The sequence below is a fragment of the Topomyia yanbarensis genome, chromosome 3 (assembly GCF_030247195.1).
Source record: "Topomyia yanbarensis strain Yona2022 chromosome 3, ASM3024719v1, whole genome shotgun sequence".
Taxonomy (NCBI): Eukaryota; Metazoa; Arthropoda; class Insecta; order Diptera; family Culicidae; genus Topomyia; species Topomyia yanbarensis.
In genome coordinates, this window is record NC_080672.1 from 378,719,876 (window position 1) to 378,746,964 (window position 27,089).

Below are 27,089 nucleotides of genomic sequence, written 5' to 3' on the forward strand. Positions count from 1 at the left end.
AGCGGTCTGGCCATCAATCAACAAGTGTACCAGGAGAAGTGTCTTGAGAAAATTCTATGCCAAGAAGACGCTGGAGTATCTTGAACAGAAAAAGATACCGTACTTGCCGAAAGAAATGAACCCGAGCAACTTGCTCCGGTGCCGTCCCATTGAGGATTGTTTCGGCTTCCTCGGTGCCCTAGTGTACAAAAATAAGTGGCATCGCGACTAAGTTGCGTCGTACGGCTGACCAGAGCCCCTTCTCCAATATTCATCGACGTTTTTTTGTTTTTAATAAAAAATACTGAACCCATTGAATTTTTTTTTTTTGTTTTTTAACTACATAACTGAAAAAATCTCATTTTCTAGTGAACACCCGTTATCAGTAGAAGCGCTGCATTAGTCGTGCGATTGCCTAAAATTCGAATGGGAAATAACTAACCCTTTCATGCCCATCTTTTTTCTTGTGCATATATGGGTCCAAAACTATTTTTTCTTGAAAAAAGTGGGGTCAAGAAACACGAAAATACTTTTTTTTATAAAGATAGGTGCTACCACTACAGTGCAAGAAGCTGCTCAAGTTTTTCTTCCAATACTTAATACAATGTTCCTACAATTTTTATAATAGTCCAATTACGTGGAAAATGCAGTTGAAGATAGTCTAAATTGATTGGTTTTATCAGTTTTCAATAATATTACAAAATTCATTAAAATTTCATTTTTCGTCGTCAACGTAAACTGTTCCTGGCAGCACTGTTCCATCGGAATCCAATCAGACTAATTGTTATAACTCCAGTTTTAGAGCCAATATTTGCAACTGTTAGTGCTCAAATCAAAATCACATTTAATAGCCTTACTTTTTTGGGAGCAATTCTTGCCTAAACCAAGTTATAGCTGTTTACAAACTTTTTTCCTTTTTTATTTCGACTATGTTAGTCACATTTTCTTTTTTACATTTTAACGACATTCAATTAGCTAGAGATTACTGGGTAGGGAAAGTTATCAAACTTAGAGCCATAGTACTCAAGTGAGAGCAAGGATGTGAAGTAAACAGATCGGAAAACTAGAAGTGGCAGGGTCATTAGAACAGGCTTAATATCGTACAGGCTTAATCTTTGTCTTCTGTTAATGAGGGTCGAGCTTAGGCAGAATAACTACGAATCACCCGAGTGCTGTTTACAAACGTTTTTGTTCATAAACAACATTGGCATGAAGGTGTTAAATAATCATAGCAACCAGTGGATTTATTTTTTGAACACTGTGGTACATCGTGGCACATTGCAGCGCACACTATCACGAACAACTCGATTTATGCTACGCGACTTACTCATTGTTATGTAATATTTTTACTGGCATCTTATTGGAGTACTGACTGATCGAGTTCTTGCTTGTGTAGCATTTATTTCACCAACGGATCATCCTGTTTTAGTCCGTTCTACAAGAAGTGGTACATAGCTTCATTTCAATATTATTTTGTTATATCTGTTTCACAGTTTAGGGAAAGGTAATCTAAATATTCAGCGTGTACCAACAGCAGATAATTCAGAATACCTTTCTCCAAATTGTGAATTAGATAGATTTTGCCAGGAAAGCCGAAGCCGAATGCCTGCCTTGAGTTGTAAAAGTAATACAAAAATTTCCCAAGAATGGGAAGGATTTCGAAGCATACACTTTTAATGGAGGTATTAATTTTGCACATAGTTTATTTCATCATAGCAATTTGCAATTTCCAGCCGTCAACGTTCGCTAATTTTGCAGTTTTTATACAAAATGAGAGCATTCATTGCTAGTTGTTTTAAAATTAGGCTACTAATAATACCTAGTATATACATGAAGAATTATTGTAATATTCCTTGCCACTAAAAAATGATCTTGATTCACGTTACTATTCTCGGTGCCAGAACTTGAAGCCCTGCGAAATACCGGCTTCACTATGTACAATTGTTAACTGTTATACCTAGCCTAAAATGTGCCGTTTTTTTATTACACATACCAGAACGGATTGCCTCCTGACAGAGTGAGTGGCTATTTACACGCTAAGCATAGTTTCACCTTGAATTGAACAATAATTTGCCATTATCTAATTAGTACTTTTGTCTTCCCAGCAATCATGCATTGCTTGCTGTCCGCCTACCATTCCGGAGATCATTTGCTCTTATTTGTTATTGGAACTTATCTAACAGTTCTATCGTAATAATAAATAGGAAACATTTTCACCATCGGGAGCCAGCCGGGCTCCAACTATTACACCATCGTGGTCATGCCCTTGGTAATGTTCTCCAGATGTTCCTTGGCTTTGATGCGCAGGGTGGCAATCGAATTGGTCCGCATGTCGGTCGAATGGTTCACGGTCATATTGAGGGCGGTTCCAGCAGTACCCGGGCCGCCGCTATCTTTCCCTAGCCCAAGCAGCCGCTGCTGTTGTTCGATGGCACTGCCATCCTGAGGACTATCCTGAGGCGGGTGGTTGCCCATTTTTAGGCCCGAGCTCGAAGTAGGCGACGAGGTGGTTGACGAATTTGGGCTAAGTGGGTGGCCAGCGCCAACATTGTTGTTGTTGTTGTTGTTATTGGTGTTGTTGTTGTTGGAGGTACTGCTACTTAAACTTGGCGGCGATCTTAAACCAGGTGGCGTTAGTGATAGATTTTGGGGTGATGATGTTATGGGTATATTTACAGAAGCTAGCTGTGGGGGTTGCGGTGGTGGAGGTTGCCCGCCATGAGCCCCGTGACCACCGAGCGGAGAGTGTCGAGGGGTGAGCGATTGCTGCGGTGCCATTGATAGGTTCTGCGGGGCCATGGCTCCGTTGGGATGGGGCGGGGATAGGCGCATATTGGGGCCACCCATTTGGGACATCGTCGGCATTCCCTGCGAGGACAATCTGAGGTTTTGCGGTCCGTTTGGATGTCCCAGCCCGAGATTTGTCATGCCTAGATTAGACGGATTCAGGCTGAGCGGGGGCGTTAGATAGCTGGGATAGACGCCTTGCGGATGGGAGAGAAAACCTAAAAGCGAAATGATTCAATTAGTTGGAAAGTTTGTAGTTTTATGGAAATGAGTTCAACTTACCGGGAAGCGCCGAGAGGAGGGGTGGCGACAGCCACGGATCGACCGGAAGATTCGCTCCATTGCAGGACAACCGGTGCGGTAGCTGGGAGAAATGTGACAGGCCCAGCCTCAAGCTTTCCGACTTTTCCTGGCGGCGCCATTTTGCGCGTCGATTCTGGAACCAGACCTGTTAATGGTGCAACGAGTGCAGGCGGATGAAAAAAAAAAAAAACAAAACGGTGAAGGAGAAATTAATGACATTATTTTCCATTTATGAACGTTTAATTACATTTCGAAGCCGCCATCAGAACGAGCGGTATAGTGACTGGGGTGGTGTGGGGTGAGGTGGTTGGAGGGCGAGAAAATAATTATGGCGGATCCGTCATCGGATGTGGCAGGCAGCGAAAGCCGATGGAAGTGGAAAGAAAATTTGTCGCCATGCAGAAAATGCAGAGAGCATTTAATTTTATTTTATATTACTTTTAATTAAAAAATGAAGAGCCCTAAAGCAGTTAAATCTCGTAGTAGGCGGGCAGGAGGTTCGAGGCTTTGGCTTGGCAAGATGGAACGAGAGGGATCTTGCTTCGGTGAAATAATTAACGAATGAGAAAAGATTAAAATGCAATTAGCCCTACATTTTGTCAGAATTTTTCTTTTCATCAGTCTCTTTGCGCGTCTGTCTGGTGTAGCTATTTCTCTAGTGAGGGAGGTTGATAAAAATATCATCCGTGTCGTTACTATAGATGGTCAATTAGTCCATTCATTTATATGGTAATCAATTAGCTGAATCAACAACATTCGACAGTAATATAGCTGTGGGTTTGTAGGTTGAATTACAGTAAATGAAAACCAAATGGTCGGTGTCAAGTCAGACCGGACTAAGTCGCAAAACATCAAAAAATGAGAAAATGATAGCACTGAAGCATTTCGTCAGCTACATCCGACTTTTGTCAGATTTTAAATATGTAACAATAAACAAGAATTATGGCAAAAATTCTTTCCTTTAAACTTGTTTTTCTCGAAATCAAGATTTTGTCACTTAGTCCGGTCTGACTTAATACCGACCAAATATCCTTTCGATTTCTTTTGCTTGGCAAGTAGGTGCCAGCAGGTAACCTAAGTAGCCTATATTCTACAGAGCAACCACAAATCCACAACTCTCAGCGCGGTTTGTGTCGTGTCGTTGCCCATCCATCGCCTACTACTATGTAAATTAAAACGCAATCAATTTCTGATTTTAATGTAATCGGTATACTTTTCTTTTAGCTTTAGTGTTTCGTTTCCTTGCGAACACAGAGACGGAATTCTCAGGACCTCGATGTTGTCGTCACTCGACTAGTGCGAGGCTGAGAAGACGAGAAGAATGCGGATATCCGTGGGCGATATTGGGTTTTTTTACTTGTTCTGTAGGAAAATACTTCCAAAGTAAATAAATTTGGTACACTGTTGACAGGTATGAAACCACTCGATTTTCAATTAAAGTTGCGGATAATGAAATTTTCTTCATCTATCGAATTAGGTTGTTGCATTGTGAGCAACTGATGGTATATTTTGTAAAATGGTTTGCGGTCATTGACAGCTCCGAAAGGGTGCGCGACGTTTGGCATAAATACGTTAGGCATAAGTACGTTAGGCATAATGGACGATAGGCATATTTCAAAAAAAATAAAAATAATCGCAAGGCTTTCGTTATTATAGAGATTTTGCTTGTTTTTGTCAGATTGGAAAAAAGGACGCTTTGCTATACCATACCTTCGCATAACTTTTGCGAGACATTTAACCCTTGCAAGTGTAGTTTTTTTCAATTTTTCTGAAGACGAGACGAAGAAAATATCTCTTCATTTAAGTGAACAATTTTGGTACAAGCACATTTCAAGCCTCTTAGATTTATTACTAATACAGTTGCATCCAAATTTAAAAAGGATCAACATTAGGCTACGGATTCTACGTTTGTGACGATACCTTTTTCGTCACAGTACAGGATTAAACTTTCTCTCATATCAAAGAGTTTCCGTAGTTCTATTTGTGATGGCCTCGAGAATACAATCATTATGCATAAGAATATGGGAGACAATCAATATAGAACTAGCAATATTCGTATATTCGTTAAATTAATAATAAAATGCATCATTCTTTCTTTCATGAGCTGTTCTTCAAGGCTATATATTTTCTTCTTGGACAATTTCACCTTGCATGCATGAAAAACTAATCTAAGTTAACCCTTACATGCCCATTTTTTTTTCTAGTGTTCATAGAGTTCAAGAAACACGAAAAAACCCGTTTTGAAAGATACTTCTTTCGCAGTGCTGGAAGCTGCTCAATATTTACCTTCCGGTGCTCAACACAATTCTTATAGAAAATTTCAATATTCTATATGGTAGGAAAGATAGCCGAAGACGGTCTAAATTGATACGTTTTATCGGTTTTCAACAATAATGGAAAATAATGAAGATATATCAAAATTTCATTTATCAACGCAAACTGTAAATATCTCTGGTAGTAATGCTCCAGTTGAGTTATATCAGATTAATAGCAATAACTTTGGTTCTAAGTTCTAATAGTGCCAGTTATTGGTCTTATTTGTTTTTCGAATGAATTCTGCCAAAATCAAAAGTTTTAGCAGTTTCAAAACGTAATTGATTACAAAAATTATGGGCATGAAGGGGTTGATGTGCGTTATTCATGCTTTAATACAAAATAGACCGATTTTAAACTAGAGTATTAAGCCTATTTTAGAGATGTGCAATTTGTTTATTCGTTTATTCGATGTGCATTCGTTCTGCATCTTTTATTTGAGTTAAGCTGTTTTGAGGTATTTACAATAGAATAAAATGTTGATCGAGTTCTACAACATCAAAAAAAATTCAAGCATTTGCGCTCTTACCACCCGAGGCTGTCTCCACCAAAAAGTTATTTTCGTAAAGTATACTTCAACATGATAATTTATGCCTAACGTTCATTATGCCAATCATCCATTATGCCTAACGTATATTATGTCTAACATCCATTATGATAAACGTCTTTATGCCCAAACGTCAATTATGTCTAACGTACGTATGCCAAACGTCCGTATGTCTAACGTATTTATGCCTAATGGGGTACACCCAAGAGGGTGAATGTTTTAACGTTTCTTTGAAAAATGAGTGAAGCCAACATAAGCTGGCTTCCTGGCTCGGATAGTTGTCAAAAATGACAGCGAACGCGCTTTAAGCAACATTCACATTGCTACGAGCTAATGTTGTTAACACGACCGGAAACTTGTCGAATGCAAACACACTTCATTTTGATGTGCTTAACCGGTATTCAGGTGATAAAAACGTACGGATTATGGAGAAGAAGCAATGCAAGAAAAAGCGTGCATTCTCATATATTGTTAATATTTACTTATTCTGAATCCCACTTTCAAACAGAGTTGTACAATTCATGTGAACAGACCTTAAATATTTGAAACGTAGCTAGCGCTACTGGCATTTGGTGGTAGCTTCAAGCAATAAACTGTTTTCATGGGGCTGGGTACACCCGCTCCAAAGATTACATGTTAGAACTTGCACTAAAGTAAACAATATTTTATATTTAAAAAAATAGGTATTTGTTTCAACAGTTCATAAAATTAACTGCCATTAGTTTTTTGCAATAGAAGAAGCAATTGCCGGCCTTGTTTAACCCTTTACGAGTTTGTGATATTGATGATAAGTAGAGGAGACTTAATCCCCGGGGAGACTTGATCCCACCGTCATAGCTCGAAGGCGGAACAGAAAACACTAATCGAATATTCTAGAAAGTTGCGTAGTTTTATCTAAACATAAATTGGTTTCATACAAGAAACATAAATTGGAAACGTGTAGCTAACTTTTTACCGATTTAAAAATAATATTTCAGAACAACTGAAGAAGATTTGTTTTCTAAATTTTCAATTTTTTATAGAAATGTTAAAATCGCCCATTACACACTATATATTTTACATACAGTATTTCAGGAGAATGTCAAGTATATGAACACGTTATGATTGAACTCATTTTTTTGCTGAACTATATTTTTACTAACGTTTACCGAAATAGATGCTATGCACAGTGGGACGAGCCCGGACTAAAGTCCATATATGAATGTTATGCGATATTCTCGCTAGTATTTTTCTCCTATCAGCTGAGCCATCAGAACCATTTTTGCGAGATTTTAAGTGATTTGAATGTAAATTGAATTTTTGGCAGCTTTTTTAAGGGCATTTTTTAGGTGTTTTTGCATAATTTGACCATAGGAACCACATCCGGTTATTTTCGTTTTTCAAAGAAATGGTTGATTTTATGCATTGTATTACTTCACCAAAATTATCCGTGTGATAAAATTCCATCAAAAAATCGCCAAAAATAAGTCACTAGTTGGTTTAGTTAGTGTTTAGATAACTGTTTGTCATAAATTTTCATTGAATTCGAACTTCTAATGCGATAACAACAACGACGCCCGTGAATGCCCGCGATCACACTATACTCATTTGAAAGCTTTTAATTTTCTCTTTAAAATGAGTATATGCTGGTTTTGCGAAAACTTGCGATAAGCAGTCAAAATTTAAAAAAACTGTGAATGGAGACGCATGGTTATTACTGATATTGAATTTGAATAATCAGTTTATAGCTAGAATAATGACACTAATACATGCACAACTGTCAAATAGTATTGAGAGCATGATGAACAAGGGTTTTACTAGTGATCAAGAGTAAGGAGCCGAATGGGAAGTATGTTTTTCAAATGGTGGAGGCATTAAGAATGTTTGAAAATCAGTAAAAAATTTCAACCATCTGAAATAGGTTATAAAAGGTTTCTGGAACTATTTCGTGCTAACTTGCGCAATAACTGTCAAATAGAGTGAATACAGTTGAGCTCTAGTCGTTTGGTGGGAGTATTTTGATCCGAATTTGTATAGCACTGATATAGCTTAAGGGTATGCGATATTATCCAAATAAAATAATACCATTTTTAAATGAACCATGAAGACGAAAAAAGGGTTTTGGTTTTATTTTCATTTAAGATATGAAATAAGCTATCTAAGTAACTTAAAACACACCTACGAAAAAATCGTTGACCATCTTGTTGATTAGTGAATGCAATAAAACCTTCCACTAAGACGCTCAAAATGTTTGTTTTGAAAATGATAGAAAATGTAGCTTTCATATCAAGTAACCCACTAATAAATTAAATGTTCTAAAATTAGTCGAACACATCTTATTTGATCTGTAAAAACAAAATAGTCATTTCAGAAGCCCCATAATGAGATGTCAATTAATTCGTTTCAATATGGAAAATAAATTCCAAAATAACTATTGAAAAAAATCATTATAAAAGACAAAATATTTACTTTTGAACCATTCTAATAAGTAGTAAAGTTAATTTCTATTTTTATAATTAAAATAGAAATTCATCGCACAAAAACTTCTTTAAACAAATTTTTGAACCTTCACAACAAAATAATTTTTTGAGCCACCCTAACGTATGATTTATTTTTTTTTGCATGTGTTAATATCAAAAACGATTTAGCACACGAAAATTAATATACACAAATTTTAAGAACGATTTCGAAAAAAAAAATTTGAGACACCCTAATGATTATTAAACGCTTATTTTTGAAATTTTTTAATATCAAAAACGAATTCAGCGTACCAAAATTACATAAAATCGTCTTATTTGAACCGATACGGCAAAGTTTGGACTTTAGTCCACCTTTTGTTCTAAGTCGTGCCACTGGGTTCACTTGATCCCTCAAAATACGTTAAGACTTGATCCCCTTCGCCATGATTCATACACACCTTTGAACACAACAAAATCCACAACATCACAATCGAGTTCTACAAGATGACGACGCGAATGAACTCATGATGAATTAAGTTCATATTTCTAGAGCGTTTATTCAAAACGACATATCTACAATGAGTGACTCTCTTTGCTTACTTTCTCTTTCGATTATTACGGCCTCACTATAGCACTTTTCACTTATTTTAGAGTAGAGATCGAAAGACGGTGGTTTTTACTAGCATATTACGCAAAGAGTTGAGGGATAAATGTTAAAGTGACTGAATTAATAACAGAAGAGAAAGTAAACAATGAGATTCCCCATTGTAGATCGTCGCTGTTGTGCTATCTTATGACAAGCGCCATTTAGTACATTTCGAGAAAAACTATTTTTAAAGTTTGAGTTTAAATATCTTGAAACTTAAGAGTGGTAGAAACAGTTCAGAGAAGACAAACGAATCTTTTTTTTTAAATGATGCTTCTGTCTTTTCTGTATTAATCTCTCAAATATTACGAAGATCGGTTGACTATATTGCGAGTTTTTACTAAAAATGTAAACAAAAGTCTCACTCACACGTGCCATAGGTGTGTATTGATAACAAAATTTGTATGGCGTGTTATAATAGTGCATGGAAAATTTTCCATGCAAATAAAGCATCAATTATCATCGTTTATTCACATCATTGGCTTCATTTAGTCTATAAACAATCGGTTAGATGCATTTTGAAGGAAATGAGTCAGGGAATCTAGAAAAAATAATGATTTTTAGTTACAGTGTTGCCAAATATGCTATATTTCCAGTTCAAAACTTTGAATTTTTCTCACAATTCGTGTATTTTAATTTTCAAAATGATTAAGCCATTGTGTTTCTCAGACATTCTTAAATAGAAAAAAAAAAACATCTAATACATCAAGATAACTTGAGTCAACCCCCATACATAATTATTTTAATAAAAAATCACAGAATTTCTTAGCATTTTTTCACTATATCTCAGTAACCAAACAGAATGTCAAAATTCTGAATACAGAGATTTCTTAGACCAGTAATGTGGCATATCTAGTACAGTTCACCCCAAAATAGCGCCTTTCATGAGATAGCAGAACAGCGACGAGATTTGTGTTTAAAAAAAGGCTAATATTTGACATCTCTGTAGTTTGTTTACTTTGTCAGTTGCGTGCGTTCGAGTGCAACGGGTTCTCATCTGTTACATTTGAACTCGCGTAACTCCCATGTAAACACACCACCGAGAACTGTCAAACGAAGATCATCCGGCTCATTTTGTGGGATTATGTCGGTTAGTATATTGCGCACTTCCCACCAACCTGGACTCCGCACTTTCAAAGTGCGAGTGATCTGAAAACTGCGAGCTGTCAAAACACATGTATTTCCAGTGATAGAGATGGTACTTTCATAGACAGACCAGTCGAACTAACCAGTCTATGAGAAGAATTTAATGAAAGAGTGGTAAGTGCGCAGTGCGGTTAGAATCCAGTTTTTAGTGCCACAAATAATAAATAACGAACGGATTCCTTTTTATCCAAAAATGTTCGATTCCTTGCAATGAATTTTTGTTCAGTATTTTGAACACCTCAAACATCTATTTTTTGTCAAGCTGGTTTCTTTATTGGAAATTTTTTTGGGCACCGAACTTTTCAAATACATTTTTCTTCGACACTTTTTTTTTACTTTTTTGATTGCAACTTGGTTTGAATGTTAAAACCTGAGCAATAGCTTGACCCATTAAACCTATAGTTGCGCTGGTTCACACTTCCTTGAAAATATAACTAGCTTAATTCTTCGTGGAAGCTGCTTTAGATCGCAGAAATTGACAAGACATTCGTTAATGTCATTTATGTAGAAATTGTAGAGACGGGAACCTAGACATGAACCCTGGGGAAGGCCCATGTAGCTAACTCGTGATGTCAATAAATCACCATGCAAAAAATGCATGCGTTTTATTAGACGAGTTCAGTAGAAAGTTGTTTAAAATCGGTGAAAGACGATGATGGCGCAGCTTTTCAGAAAGAACGTTGATAGAAACAATTAAAAACCTCTCTAATATCCAAGAAAAGTGATGCCATTTGCTCCTTGATAGCAAAGGTCATTTGAATTTCTGTTCTGTTTTTTGAATTTCTGTTGAGAGAAGCGCAAGACAATCGTTCGTCCCTTTGTCTTTGCGGCAGCCAAATTGTGTATCTGACAATAAGCCATTTGTCTCGGCTCAATTGTCGAGGCGAAACAAGATCACTTTCTCGAACAATTTCTGGATACAGGACAGCATCACGATCGGTCGATACGAGTTGTGGTCGGAGGCTGGTTTTCTTACTTTTTTGATGACGATAACCTTCTTCTGTCTTAAGTCATGAGGTACAGTGTTTCCCTCAAGAAACTTGTTAAATAAATTCAGCAAGCGTCTCTTGGCAGAGATTGGTAGATTTTTCAACAAATTGAATTTGATTCTGTCTGGCCCTGTTAAATAGCAAGAGAGCAAGTGATAACTCCATCATTGAAAACGGTGTTTCGTTCGTGCTATCGTGAGGCGACGCGGCGCTGCAGATCTTCTATACCGGGTGATAACCGGGCAAACCTTCTTGACAAAATCAAATACCCAACACTTTGAATATTCCACGTTCTCGTTAGTACTGTTTCGGTTTCGCGCAGGCCGAGCCGTGCCGAAAGAGTGATTATCAATGTTTCTTTCGTTAATTCGTCAACGGCTCGGCGCCAGTAACTACGATTCTTGGCTTTCATCAAATTCATTCGCGTTTCTAACGTCGTATACTGTCGATAACTAACGGGTAAACCATCATCCTGGAAGATCTCATACGTGCATGCCTTCTCCGCGTACACGTCTGAGCACTCTTTCTCCCGCCATAGGTTGGGAAACCGTCAGCGTGAGTTCGCGTCTGGTACGCGTGTAGTCTGAGTTTAAAGTGCAGTGTCGAGAATCAAGCCGACCAGAAACCAGTAGAGTAGAGTGGGGCCAAATAGGTCAGTTTTATTTGGCAAGCTTGTGTGATCGTATTTTTGCACTGATTGTGACAAACAAGCACTCATTGGGAAGGTTAAACATCTGGCAACGTTTTGGCAATAATGATTTTCTGCATGGCTGAATATTTTTCAAGCTAAATCCAATAAGGCGAAGATACTTTTCTCGATGTTTTTAAAAAATGGAGGTACGATAGGTAAATATTCGAGGATAAATAAAACAATGCATGTACCTAGAAAATTGGCGGTTAAACTTTTATTTGAAGAGTACTGCAGATTATTTTAAAAATAATAACACAAAAAAAATGCAATCCAATGATGTCATTCAGGTAAGAAAATGAGGAAGTGTCAAATGATGTAAAAAATCATGAAACCGCGGAAGATAATGTTGAAAAACATTACTTTTTCATCTGCTGTGTCTGGTTTTCTATTTACTAATGATTTCTTCGGAGTCCTCGTCGTTGCTAGAGTGTAGAATTGAAGTTATGCATTCCGGCTGTGCGACGATAACGCTTGTGCTTCGAAGTGTATTTTTTGGATTCCTTTTCCTTCTCTTTTTTGATCTTGGTTTTTTTTCGGTTACAACACTTTAAATTATTATATTGTTAACTCACGCGAAATATCTGACGCGCTTTCATTGCTGACGAGCACTTTCCTTTCACACGAGCACGTAATGTTTCGAAACGGAACCTTGAATTTTTTAGAGGCTGATTTAATTCTGGCGCCATCTTCAACAGATGCAATTGTGTGTTTTATGTCCTCTTCACTTCGTTTTGACGTTTTTCGCACGAAATTACGCACAATTCTCCTTTCAAAATAATTCAAATTTACATTGTAGTAGTAACCTATAGTGCCCCCGAACGGCTGACCTCTCGTTCCCCCGAGCGTATGTTTCATTGATGATGTACTTTTTTAAACAAAAACATCGAAAAACAAACACAATACTCGTGTTCAGCTTTAATTTTTACGTAAGAAAAAACTCACTTGACATTTTTTACATTGATTAAATATGCAGTACTGAGGACGAAAGATAATGCGTTTTTGAAAAAAACAACACCCGAAAATAAAAACGAGGGAGAAGCCTAAATCGCTCAGGTGTGTCGGGGGAACAGGAATCCGTGTCATTTCAGTCGTGTTTAAAATGGTCTTATTGAAGTTGTCGCAAAGTTCGTGAAGTGAGGAATATCGATGTCGATTCCAATAAGAGCAGTTCAAGACCCATGGCACGAACAAGTAGACAAACATTGTCAAAGAGGAGGTAGTTAGTTAGGGTAGAGCGAAGGTCACCCGATAAGAGTTCGAGTTGACATATGACCTCTTTCCTTCAGCTGCGACTGTCACTGACTGCAAACGTTTGCAGTTTAGTATCTTCACTGGCTGAAGCATGGGATCTGTAAAACAGCCAAACCCACATGTCAGAAGATCCGCGCAATTCAAACTTTAATCGAAGATAACTACATCTACTTCAACCCGATTAGCTGGTTCATATACTCTGTACTCCTTCGTAAAAGGCCCGTAGTCAGTAATACCATCTGCCTGCTTCAAAATATTTATCACCACCCGAAGTTTGTCTGGGCGAATTTATGATATTTCACATAAGGCCCGGTTGAGGAGCATAGATTTAGCTTAAGCCGGGGAGTCGATTTTATTTCGACATTCATCTTACTTTGACACTTTAAGGGTGAATAATTTTTAACGGAAGTCATTTCTGCACGGGCCCAGTGAGCATTTTTTTAAAGATTTACTATGAACAAAAACAATGTTGCCAAAAACGGAACTTTTTTGTTGCCAAAATTGGAACATGCCAAAAACGGAATCCTACTGTATGAGAGTCAAGTATGGGGAATGAAACGGTAGGAACTGATTCGAAAATTTCCACCAAATTGTCAAGGTATAGTGGATCACCGTTGTTCAGCTTAATATTGGCTGACAACGTAATATTACCGTATGTGAAAATGCACTATTTTCTATTGGAACGTACGAGAGAAAACCGAGAGCGAAAAAGTGAACTGTTACAGATAAGAGCTACACTGCTATCAATATCCTTATTTTGTCAGCCTGAAATGCTCCAACGGGTTGATAAAGACGAGTCGTCACTAGAGTGATCAATGAAAGTTAGTGCGATACCCAAGTAGCACGCTTTGATACTGTATAGTATTTGTAACTCTCTTGCTAACAACTATGTTATGGAACAAGTGCACTTTGTATGTTGTGCAACATGTTCCTAATTGCAGCAAAATAATGAAAACAATAGCTGTGCCATTTATCGAGCACTGGGTAGTTGGACAGTTCTGTTTTAAGATGAAATTGCAAACAAAGAGGCATTTGCAGCTTGTTAGACTGTTTGTGCAAGTTAGCAAAGTTTCTGATTAGTTTCACAACTGTTATTGATGTTTGCATACTTAACACTATTGGCCAGCTCTATAGTTACATAGTTATACAATCAGTTTAAAAACCCGAGGAAATTCTTTTCAAATATATCCAACAATAAAAAATATTGTGTAGCAGTTGTGCAACATTTAAAACTTTCAACAAGTTGCAATTGCTACTTGGGTAATGTCCCAACCGTATTTTAAAAATATAAGCAAAAACAAGAAACTTAAGCTGTTTATTTGAAAATATTGCCGTTTTCACTGTTTTATTGATTTTACGAAGTTTTATTTCGATAAATTACATAAAAAAGTTATTTTTGAGATTTATTGCATTGAGTTTTATTTATGTAAACTTTTTTATGCTAACTTAGATTGTAATAATCAGCACAGTGTTCAAATAGTGGCAAAAATGGTAATTTTTATGCTCTTTTTTTAAACTTTCATCACAAAAAACGGACACGGTCCGAAAAATAAATTTCCTAACGGCAATACCAATACATTCATATACTCTCTGCGTCACACTCATGTATAATCAATTCTTATAAAATAAATATTACCGCATCAGATTATTTAGAAGTGTGTAGCATCTCGCTTGTCATTGTATTGCGCATCAAGCAAAGTGCACACAATGTGGATAAAGACGAGTTTCGATTTTATTTACACATTTCGTATTTGAAGATCGGCTCACACTCGGCTAGCTTCAACGGACAGTCAGAAAAAACCGGTTCGGAATAGTGGTGGGGCATTTCGGGCAAAAGCAAGGTAATGCCTGTACAAAATATGACCAGTTCTTCCCGTCATGTACGGGAAGCAATACTTATGGTGTGGATCCACGTATCCGAACCGAGTGTCCGGATCCAGACACTTGTCTGGATTTAAGCACCTAGTTTGAGTTGGTCCGGATCCGGGAACTGGTCCGGATCAGAGAAATGGTCCTGTCCAATCTACCAAGTAAAAAATCCGTAATTCCGGCTGTTTTCTTGCAAAATTGGGGCAGATTCCTGCCTGAATTCCGGCAGCAGTCCGCAAGAATTCCAGTTGGATTCACTCGATACTAATACTATCATATAAATCGACCGAATTATGCTACATACAGAGAGAGCGAGAGAAAGAGAGAGAGCCGTGGTTGACACATCTAGCCTAGTCTAGTCTACACATACACAGCCAATACAGCCTGGAAAAATGAGGACGTTCGTCCACAATTTTTCTTGTCATTATTAATGTTTGTGGCACATATTGAATATGACACAAGCATTAAAGCGGCCAGGCTAACTGTGTAGCGTACAAAATAAAGATGATTCAATATTATACGGCAATCAAATTATTCATTCAATGAATAATTTAATCAACGGATTATTTTGAACCTTGAATAAGGAAAAAACATGGAAAACCGTACACAACCGTTTAAATTTGATGGGGGTTTGATAAATCGTTGGGAATGATTTTGCTAAGAGGGTTAATGTCACTCCTTTGGTCCCAGGTTCCTGGGATGGGACAGAAGTATTTAGTATAGAGAGAGCCGAGGTTGACACATACTGAAAAAGTGTTTGGTTGTGTGATGCACATACTTGTACAGCTACCGAAATTCGTCATTCCACCGTTTACTATCTTTGCGGTAATGTGGGTTTAATACCATAATGCGCAATTGCATGGTCTGTTACCAAAAAGACAAAATAATCTTACCCAAAAGTAATCGAAACATACCCGTCGGATACCTATTACCGTATTTTATACAGCAAAACTATCTGAAAACGAGTTACAGTGAATAAAAATTTCTGCAAGAAAAAAATATACAATGAAAAAAACGAAATTCATGTTAAAAATTTAAATTGCCGGGAACCCCATTTTTTACTTTTTATATTTTGTCAACAAAAATTTAAAGATAAAGGAAACATTTTAGATGCGATTGTGTGATGGAGAAGTTGTCAGTAAAAAGTTTTCCTAACGATAACTTTACATACATATTTTTAAATTTCATATAGTAATTGACCGGCAAAACTGTTACTTTATTAAATACAGAAAATAATTCTAAGTGTTATTTCAAGTCAAAATCTTTCTAAATGCGATAGATGTCGAGATATTTATATAATTACATTTCGTTGTTAGTTAGTTGAATTGGTTTCGCGTATTTGTTGAACAATCATGCAAAATATGCACATAACAAAACAGGGCCGTCTTAAGACCACTCGGGAGCCCTGGGCACAACTGAGCTGAGGGGCCCCTATAATTGAACAGGTATAAACTGCTGTAGGATGATCAAAAATAATCCCCAGATTTATTTTTCAAATCAAGTCAAATCATTCAACCATGTGAAAGCATTAAAAATATTGTAGAAAGCAAAATATATTGAGAAAAAAATAGATTTCCATCACTATAAGTGGCATTGTAAATGTCCAGGTACCGTCGAAAAACGGAAGATGATTTTGGTAGATCTTAAAATGATATTAGCATTTCTGACCAACCTGACCGAAAGTGGCAAAGAGCCTAACACACTATATGCGGTTGTGGGAGTCCAAGGTGAGCTGCGTACAGTATAAAGGACTTACCAGCCACGCTATTCACCCAAATCATATAATCTGACCTTAATAATTGTAAGACGCTATTTGAGGCTAAAGAGTGCCACCGTCAATAATTAGGAATGACGGAGTAAGGCGGGTTAAACGTCAACACTACAATGTCGATGATTCATTCAACAATTGTCCTTACACTACAACAATTTGGGAAAAATATTTAGCAATATGCCAACTAAATTCAACTTGTTGAAACATGACGATTACGTGATTTACAAAAGTTTAATTGATTCGTACAATGTTGTTCTCAATTTCTTACTGTTCCTGATGTGATGCAGCTGGAAAGTCAATTGCCAGCTTTACAAAAAAAACCGCATTGTTTTCAATCATAATTCAACTTCATTTACAGATGACAATATTTTGGATATTACAGCCATTGAAATCAATCGATATTATGTCGAATCAAAGTGTGTGATTCTAGGTTCATTCATTCTAGATATTCGCAATTTTCGCTGCAGAAATATAACGATTCTTTGAAATAGTGTCTCTTCATGCACAATTAGTTTGTGAGGCAGTGCATTCTTTTATAGTGAAAGGTTCGGAGAGACGAAGATAGCAAACAAGTACACTATAAGTAATATTAATATGTTTATATTCAACGAATTAGTATCTCAATTACGGCGCCGGTAATTAAGTGGCAAGTCTAAGGTTTCGATGATAGAGTCACCTCTCTGGTATTGGTGATAGGCACTCAGTGCAGCAAGAGACCGAAGGAAAATAAATAAATAATAACAATAATTAGACTTTTCACCTTTCGCAAGTACAGATGTACAAAATCAATACCTTCATTGGTACGTAAACAAATAAACATAGTAAAATATCGAAATTACTCGAATCTAATAAAATGAGCATCCCAATTCATTTAATTCACTACCACAACTATTAGCAGTTGATTCATAATCTGCCACAAACAGAAATGCAACCATCTACCAAAGAAGCTCACCAAAGGCGAAAAGCATATGCAATATCACTTAAACTGGAATATCATACAAAATGTAAACACAAACACAAATGAATTAAAATTTAAGTTAAAAAAATTCATTTCAATACCAGTCAAATAAAACAGTCGAAATAGGAAACCTCGACTATCTACGGGATACGTTCCATTTCAGCGAGTATATTCTGATTCCTGATTCTGACGGCCTAAAATATTTTTTGATAAGGCGGTGTGTCGTACAAATATAACATAATTAGTTCTAAAACTAAAATGGATCTTCGTATAGTGTAAGGATTATAAGCGGCTAGTAGAAGCTTTCAATCCCAATAGTACAGTGAGAGACGAGGTGAGAAAATTGCATTTAAGCAAAACTTCTGTATAAGATGCACATACAAAGTCCAAAAGGCGCCGAATCGCGATAACTGGCAAAAATCTGTAGGGAAACCACATGCGCGAAGCTCTAAACCCAGTTATAGGCGGAACCACATTACTTCGTCATGGATGACAATACAAGATTGGGCAGGCAATTTTCTCATGTGGAAAGTGGAGCGTCCCGTTCGTGACAACCGGAACGGTCAATGGGCAGGTGTACTTAAACGAATACTTCCAAAAGCGTCTACTTCCACTTCTGAGCTCTCACGATGGCCCTACGCTTTTCTGAAGTGGTATAAGGTTTAGGAAGTAAATATGAATATTAACTTTTCGGAAGTCGCGCTAATGCACTGAGAGCACGCTGCTCTGAGAAACTAGCAAAATCGTCTTAGCGGCTGCTCGTTCAGTGGGCCATAAGCGCGACTTCCGGAGGATTAAGCCTCCGAACACGCTGGAAATGCGACATATCAGGAAATACTGGGCCATCATGACGCAGGTATTCCGGAAACATGCTAACGAAGCGAAATGAGAATCAGAAATGAGGAAAAATATATTTTCACAGAATAACAAGTTGGCAGAAACGTTGTACACGACTTTATGAGCAGTGATAAGAAAATTGAATGAAATAAACTCGCTTAGAGTTTAAATACGATAAAATGCATATTTTAGCGCTATTAGGGAGGGTTCCGCACTATTTTATTAATTACGCGGCATACAATCGATGGAATGCATTGGTGTCAGCATATTTGGTTCATTCTCAAGAGCCAGGCCCGCGGAAAGCGTGGGTAGTATGGGTAGTACTACCCACTCGAAAATAACCGAGTGGGTAATTACCCACTCGAAATTTTGAACAATTTCAAAAAAATTAGATGTGCAACGCATGTATCTCGCTATACACACATTTGAAACCATCGATGTACCACAATTGCATTTGCATAAACGAACGTGATTTAATGTGAATGTAATGTAAGCGTGTGCATTGCGAAAAGGGAAAAATCCTTACTAATGGACTATGCTTTCTACCCACTCGGGGGTAAAGTGTTTCGCCGCCCCTGGCCAATACATATAATAAAAAATGACCTGGTAATGTTGGAATACATTTGTTTCAGCGCATAATTTGTTTTGAATACAGTGCTTAGTTGTAAATCGATTATAACGAATATTGCAGATATCAAGAGAGTACAAACTAATATTTCTTCTTACCTACAGTTTCAGAATCATTTGCGTTTGTTTCCTGTATGCCCAGAGCTAAAAAAGACATTAAATCGGTGCGATGCAACAGATCATTACCGAATCCTCAAAGTAACCTACAACACGTCAATTAAGCGTTCAACCGCATGTACTGTAGCAAAACCAACAGTCTGCCAATTAGCAAAACTCTTTCCAGACACCTAAACAGTGGCGACACCTCACAGTTGGAAGTGATCATCTCCAACTGGCTGACAATTAGTGACACTCTTCAACTCACACGAAACAAAGTTATCACGCCAACCCAACTCTCCTGCTCATTAGTACCACCTTAATTGCTCGCCTAATGCAATAATTAATCTAATAATTTGTTGCAATTAGTCGACCCAAAGAAACGTCACGCCACGAAAAATCGATTCACCGCAAAACTCCAGCAAAACAAGATGGTTGCCAGTTTCCCGTCGAGAAAAGTGTACAGTCAAGACTGGCCCTAAACGATCGAATCAGAATCAGTAGGGCTGGAAAAATCCTTACCGAAACGTTCGTTCGAACTACCGATGGTCTGACTGTGTAAATGTCGCCCGGGTAGGCACCATCGTCGTCAGCAAGAAACCTTGACAGAAGATTAAACGTGAATGGAACATGCTGTGTGGTGCTTATTTTCCCTTTCAGACAGCAATCAAAACATTTATTATGAATGTCGTTTGCTTCGACGGTTTTCTGGGGTTGGTATAATGGTGGAGAGGGGGGTATTTGTGAAGCAGAAAAAGGCAAGGATCGCAACAACTTCTTCTCTGCTTTTGTATCCCTTAACGAACGTAGATTGGCGGCAGGTCGGATGGGGAAAACATAATGGACCCCGAAGCAGGCGGACTTTCTTGGCTGGTTGTGACAGTTTCGTTTGAAAAGAAAATTGGCTTGACAGGAATGTTTTCTTGTACGACGGCGTTTGGGGAAAAGCTTCCCTAAATCTTATTTGTTACTTTTTACCTCTCGAAAGAAAGGTGATTGGCATTCTGGTATATTTTAAAGAAGTGCTATTTAGTATGCTAATTTGAACGCCACGCGAGAATACTTTGATTTGCTAATATTCCTAGTCTGTGATTCGTTAGATCAATCCCTTCAAAACAATTTCATTCAAAGGACAATACAAAATCTGAAACTATATTATGCCATGTCGACACAGCCAACAGAAAAAACTCATCATGGCCTATTTCATGCACTCACGTCGGCCGCCATCAGTATGAAAAATCAATTTTCGCGTGGGAAAACCCTGTCATACGGTTGGGGACGTTTCGCGAGATGACAGAAACCATTGCCTCTAGATTCGGCTGCTAAAAACTTCATTTATTGCTTTGTTTCAAACAGAATCCTAGAGCCTTTTTTCATCACTGCTATCACCGGACAATAGGAACTCGTTGAAAAACCCCGCTGACGATTGATGGCCGCGATCATCGTTGTATCGGTGGCCAACGCACGAAAGAACCCCGGATGTGCACGACGAAGAAAATAATAAAATTGAACGAAATTGGAATGGAAAGGTTCTTTACCAGCACTGGCCGATGATGCCGCTGCTGCTGATGCTGCTGCTTGTGCCAATGGTAGAGGACCAGTAATATGAATTCTCGTCGAACGACAAACGGTCCCCTCTAGGGTCCGGGATTTTTTCGACCTCTTCCTACTGAGCTGTGTTGGGAGTTACTCACGGTGGACATGCTTGATGCAATAAACATCAACTGGTCGAAAATTGAGCGAGAGCTAGAGTGGCGCACTCCTGCATGATGACATTTTTGTTACACGAAAAAAAAAACAAATTGTGAATTTTACTTGCTCCTATTTACAGGTTCGTTAATCATATTCTAGTTTGCACCACATACTGACATCTGACGAGATACTAATACTGCACAGATTATCCACGGTTACTGTCCAGATGGAAGAACCAATTCTTTCCGTGTACGAACTGTGCTTGAATAAAGGATGATTTCGAAACAAGCAGAACTCATAAAAAGTGGGACTTTTCCATCATGGCGAAGCAAGTTTTTGTTTCTCAGCACGAAGCGAACACGGAAGCGGATTGACCTGACTTCAACGATAAAAAAAACCTTAATTGAAACCATGGCATGAAATAACTGTTTTAATTGAGTTTGTCCGCAAACCGGCGGGGAATTTCCCTGTTTGAAAAGCCCCATTCGATGGAGATGGTAGGCTACGGTGCATCTCGGAGCATTTTGAAATGAAACAGGCGGATTGGTTTGATTTCATTCACGAGAAAATAAATATTTCTTTGAACATACTTTACATTCATGTATATGACATTACATGATTTCAAACGTGCACATTATTCCAGTACAAAAACATTGGGGATAGACTTCACTGAAACCACATGGAATTTCTAATCTTAATATCTCCAATAAGTTACACAAAAAAACAAGTGTTCTTTCTTTCATTTGTTCTGTAACCCGTTAGAGTAACAATTCAGCACTGCTAGAAAAATTATCTAATTCTACTTATATTCACCCTAGAGTGCCATATTTTATCAAATATCAACATTTTTCGGTGCCCTTTCACATTTGGCTGTAAATGTTTTTTGTTTTCGCTTTTGTTAGAGATTTTGTTGGTGTAAATGAGTGTAGCATTTCGCTCTCAAATCCAAAAACACCATCCACTCTCGCTGTGGAGGATAAGCTGAGTGACGTTTGCTTTTCTCCATTTTCAACAGTTAGAAACCGTAGCGTCGGTTGGGAAGCACACTACGATGTTTTCGTGAATCCATTTCAGGCAGTAAATATTCCGGAGATTCATCCCCGCGATCGCTACACCCTCTTATGTCCGGCATCAACAACAGCAGCAGCACTACGCATTGCGGACAGTAGCGAAACTATCGAAGGTAGAAGAGGCAAACAAGATAGTGGATGAACTGTACTTTTTGTTGACAAGAAGGTTGATGTGCACAAAGAATTTCAACAGATGGTGACTATGATCCGAGGAGCCCTTTGATTGACCATTAAGGAATGGCAAAGAATGGCGTGGAGAGCTGCAACAGTGAAGAAGTAATTGTAGACACTTTGGTGTCTACAATTACTTCTTCTAAGACTGCTTTGGTGGCAGTATAAACTGCAGCACCGAAGAAGGTGAACATCAACAAAGCAGGGAGGGTAATCAGCGAGGTGAATGGCAATTCATAAAGGGTAGTAACCACACCTTACTTCACACAGAAGAGGCCAAAACCTTCGCCGGGAGAAGTAAGACCGAGTGTAGTCCTATTTGTACACATGGCTACACTGGGTCTGGGCCAGGGGTCCCGAAATTTTGGGGGCCCCGCACTGAGGAGGAATATAAATTATTGCGACACATTCAACAGGGCATAACTTTTTTACCATTGGGTAAAAATTAACCAAATTTTGCACACTTTCTCATTGATGTGTATTGTTTACATGCTGTCAAACTCGAAGTCGTGTTTTTCGATTCAACGAAAATGAAGGTGAACCAACGCGAGTCGAGAGAACAAATCCTTTCCAAACACCTGGAATTTCCTGACCTGTCGCACCGGCAGTTGGGAAAAATGTTGAACATTCACCATTCAACCGTCTCCAGAGTGTTGAAGCGGTTCCAGGAGCGGTTGACATTGGACCACGGCAAAGGAGCTGGAAGAAAACCGGGACCGGAGAACAAAAAGACGCAGGGAAAGGTTAAGCGGATGATTAAAGCAAATCCCAACGTCTCAAGCCGTGATTTGGCTAAAAATATCGGCATGTCGCAGAGCTACGTCCGGAATGAAAAGAAGAGAGCTGGACTATATACATACAAGGTACAGAACTTCCCAAACCGCGATGAGCGGCAACAATCGACGGTTAAAACTCGGGCACGGAAGCTCTACGAGAAGATGCTGACAAAATATGGCTGCTGTGTGATGGACGACGAAACGTATATAAAAGCCGATTTTAAGCAAATTCCGGGGTTGGAGTTTTTCACCGGCGAGAGCAAGTTCTATGTGGACGACAAATTTAAGAAGAAGAAAATGTCGAAGTTCGCCTCCAAATATCTCATTTGGCAGGTCATCTGCTCTTGCGGACTGAGGAGTGAGCCTTTCGTGACAAAGGGCACAGTAAATGGCGAGTTCTACAAATCTGAGTGCCTCGAGAAGCGCCTTTTGCCGTTCTTGCAGTAGCACGACGAAGCTCCGCTATTTTGGCCAGATTTGGCATCATGCCACTATTCTAAAAGTGTCCTGGAGTGGTATGGGGCCAATTCTGTCCATTTTGTCCCAAAGGACATGAATCCGCCAAAATGTCTGGAGCTGCGCCCGGTGGAGCAGTACTGGGCAATGATGAAGCAGGAACTTCGGAAGAGCAAGAAGACAGTCAAAGACGAGAAGGACATGTTAAGAAAATGGAAAAAAAAACTGAGAAGCTGGTACCGGATGACACTGTAAAGACTTTGATGAAGGGCATCAAGCGAAAATGCGTTTAATTTTATACTCAAGGCTCCATCGATTAACTTTTCTTTTGATTTTTGAAGTAAATATATGTATAAAACTACCCTGAAATTTTGGTTTGATTTTAAACATAAGAAAATTGGCATGACATTTTCGGTGTCGCAATAATTTCGTGTTCGCCCTTTAAGGTCCACTCCAATACTATAACTCTTCACTACGTTGCTAAAAATGGCAGAAATTTGAATTGAAAGTTGTTTTATAGTTTAAGTTTATACTGGAATTGTTTTATCAATATCCGAATACCTTATATCGATGAAACGGTAGCAGAACCATTCGGAATCGCATAATGATTCGTGTTTCATGTGAGCAAAACATTCAAAAAGCATCTGACAACCATGCTTAGTAATACTAGTGACAGGAAACGCATCGTAGCAATGTCAGAGTGGCATTGAACCAATTCGCACAAACATTTCGATCTAAGATTTAATTTATTTTAAGCAAAACCATGTGATGTGTTTTGGATTACAAGTATAAAAATTTCGGAAGGGTCCGGACCGTAGCAACTAACAAAACACGATTGCGAACAAATCTGTGTCTGGCAAGCGTACTGCGGATGTGGAAAAATGATTCAGGTTTTCATCACATTTAGAACCGGCAACGGACCAAACTACAAAAGTAAACCACTCTAAATTCTGCTCTTCCACTATGCCTGACCCTTTTAAACTAGTCATTAATAATGGTTTGACCTAAAAGAGGGCAAACTTTAAGACCCAAAAGAGGTCAACTTCAGAACATCGCCCTATCGTGCTAAAAACGAGCGGCTCCATTCTTTTTGTTGCTAATAATATTTTTCACCCGATAAAAGAGAAACCTTTTGATCGTGAAATAAAATGATTTCATTTTTACAATGTAGTTTACTATCCATGATCGCAAATCAGTCACATAAAGATCGGATATCCCATAAAAATTTCGTTCTGAAACCCTTACTGAAAAAAAAGCGTCAAAATTTCATGATCATGTGCATAGTTGCATGGACTTAAAAATTGATTAGGGATATGTTCTAATTATCACAAGCACTCACGATTGATTGTGAAACATGGATTAGTTCACGAATCCATGAATAATATTGTATGGTTTTGTGAACTATTTACATGAGTTTCACGAGTACGAATAGTCAGTCGTGACTAATTCACTGGGATTCATGATGCAGGTCACGTATTTTACGATTTTGTAAATTATTTTACGAGCACGTACGATCAGTCGTGACTATTATACTAAGACATGAAAACATGAAAAATATTTCAAGATATTTTGTGAATTATTTCATTGACACGAATGGTACTAATATAATAGGAAGCATGAACCAGTTTACGAATACATGAATGATTTTATGAACTATTTCACGAGTACGAATGGTGAATCGTGACTAGTTCGCTAAGAATCATGAACCAGTTCACGTATATATGAATAATATTTTATGATTTTGTGCACTATTTTACAAGCACAGTTATTGAATCGTGATTAATATATTAGGAGTCAAGATTTAGCTCACGATAAAATATGATCTGATTTTGTGTATTAATTCATAACCACGAAAATCAGATCATGTTCAAGATATAATAAATCATGAATCAGTTTACGTCGTAAGTTGGACCCTGAATAATATTCCTAAATCTATAGATAAAATCACGAGTCAACCTTTTGTTTTCTGAATAATGTCAATAAAGTTGTGAACTAGTTCACGTACAGAGAATCGAGTTTAATAAAAGCGTTATGCAAGCGTTACTGAAGGGAAACTGGTCATAATTGTAAAACACATGCTTTTTGTTCATTGTGCTGTTCTCGTACCGTAAAAACGTGACAGTTCCAGAATTCATGGCACTGTTTAAACGATTTTGGGAACATTTTTTTCCGTGTAGTTAAAATAAGCGGCGAATAGTATGCAGGGGTACTTGTGTGCCATGCGGGAAAAAAGCGGAGCTCAAGGAGTTATGTACAGACCTGCGGAATATTATACACATTAGCAACGGTGAGACGATCCTCGATCTGAAGAAAGACTCGAAAGCTAGTAGCACCTGCTGTAAAGAGATAGAGAAAGTCATGGGCGATGCGATAGAAGTGAGAGCCTTTTATCCGAAAGCGACGCTTCAATGCAAGGATTTTGATGGGTTGTGGCGGTAGCACAAACAAGGGCATGCGATGGGACTATGCCGAGGTTAGGGAAACCTAGAAACGGTCACCGGTCAGCATACAAGTGGAATACGACGATCATCGATCTACGTGTAAGTTGCCTGCGAGCCAGGAGAAGTCAGAGGGCTCGCAATGACACCAAAAGAAAGGAAAAAAAGTGGTGTATAGAGCTGCAATAACCTTACTCAACAAAGCAATCAAGCTAAGAAAGAAAGCCTGTCACAAAGCCAACGCGAATCGTTGGGGAGACGGCTTCGGAGTTGTCATGGCAAAAATAAAAGACCCAGCTGTACCACCTGAAAGGGAACCCAGAGAAGATGAAGGTCATTATCGAAGGGCTTTTCCCGCAGCATGAACCGACGATCTGGACGCTTGGAAATCGGTACTGGGATAGCGGTATGAAGCGATATCGATATAGAAAAATGGTTTACAATTATCACATCTTCTAAAATGATGTTACGATAAGATAAGATTTGCCTGTAATGTACACCCTAAGCTAAAAACTGAAACTGTTATACTCGCCGATAACCGTCAAATCAAACCATCCACTTCAACCGTCAAATCAAAACCCTTGACAGCGAGGGGAAAAAGGCCTTTCGAAAAGCGCCGCCGAAAAAACAGCAGGAAATAGAACGATCGAAACACACTCACACAAGCGAGCACATCTATGCTGCTAGAAACCGCCTCAGTTTTGTTCACTACCGCCAAATGAAAAAAGAACGCCGCTAAAGCCGGCCGAACAATTTTCACTCCGCTTCATTTTTGTGCCCGCAGAAGCACGGATAGTAAATTTCGGGTGCACTGTGATCCAGATTGAGCAGCTTTGAACAGTCTGGTCTCATCAAGCTGGGATTTAGTCTCCCGAGTGACGGAAGAGGTAAGAATGTGCGCACTTGAAAAAAAAACCCACCTAAAGCAGTTCAATTTGCAGCATTCAACTAACGTCAGGTCGAAAAGACGCCGTCGAGATTTCCTCTCCGCCACTTGAAGGGCATTCGAAAGATACCAGGGTGGAAGTGCCCATAGGTAGAGCGACTGGAATTCCGCATTTACCGCGAGAACAAAGACCCCTCATTCAAGGGTGAGTTTGCGGAAGGGAAGCGTAAGGCGGAGGACTAATTGCCGGTGCCCAATAGGATCTTTGTTTTGGCTTATTTGCAGCTCATCTGTCGGGCAGGATCGCCGAATCTTCAGCACGGCGGAAACATATAGCAGTTCATCAATCAGG

General features: G+C 38.5%; 1 protein-coding gene across 3 annotated transcripts in view; it reads right to left on the bottom strand.

Annotated features, from left to right (window-relative positions):
• Positions 1-1,696: 1,696 nt before the first annotated feature.
• LOC131689951 (retinal homeobox protein Rx) overlaps positions 1,697-27,089 on the bottom strand; it is a 162,011-nt gene continuing 136,618 nt past the window's right edge. For 2 of the 3 annotated variants that reach the window (XM_058975352.1, XM_058975351.1), the window contains exons 5-6: positions 3,049-3,214; positions 1,697-2,984 (exon numbers count right to left, since the gene is read on the bottom strand). In XM_058975352.1, the coding sequence (XP_058831335.1) occupies positions 2,224-2,984; positions 3,049-3,214 (927 nt within the window). In that variant the 3' untranslated portion in view covers positions 1,697-2,223. The remainder of the gene's footprint in view (positions 2,985-3,048; positions 3,215-27,089) is intronic. The other variant, XM_058975353.1, reaches the window with a different exon arrangement.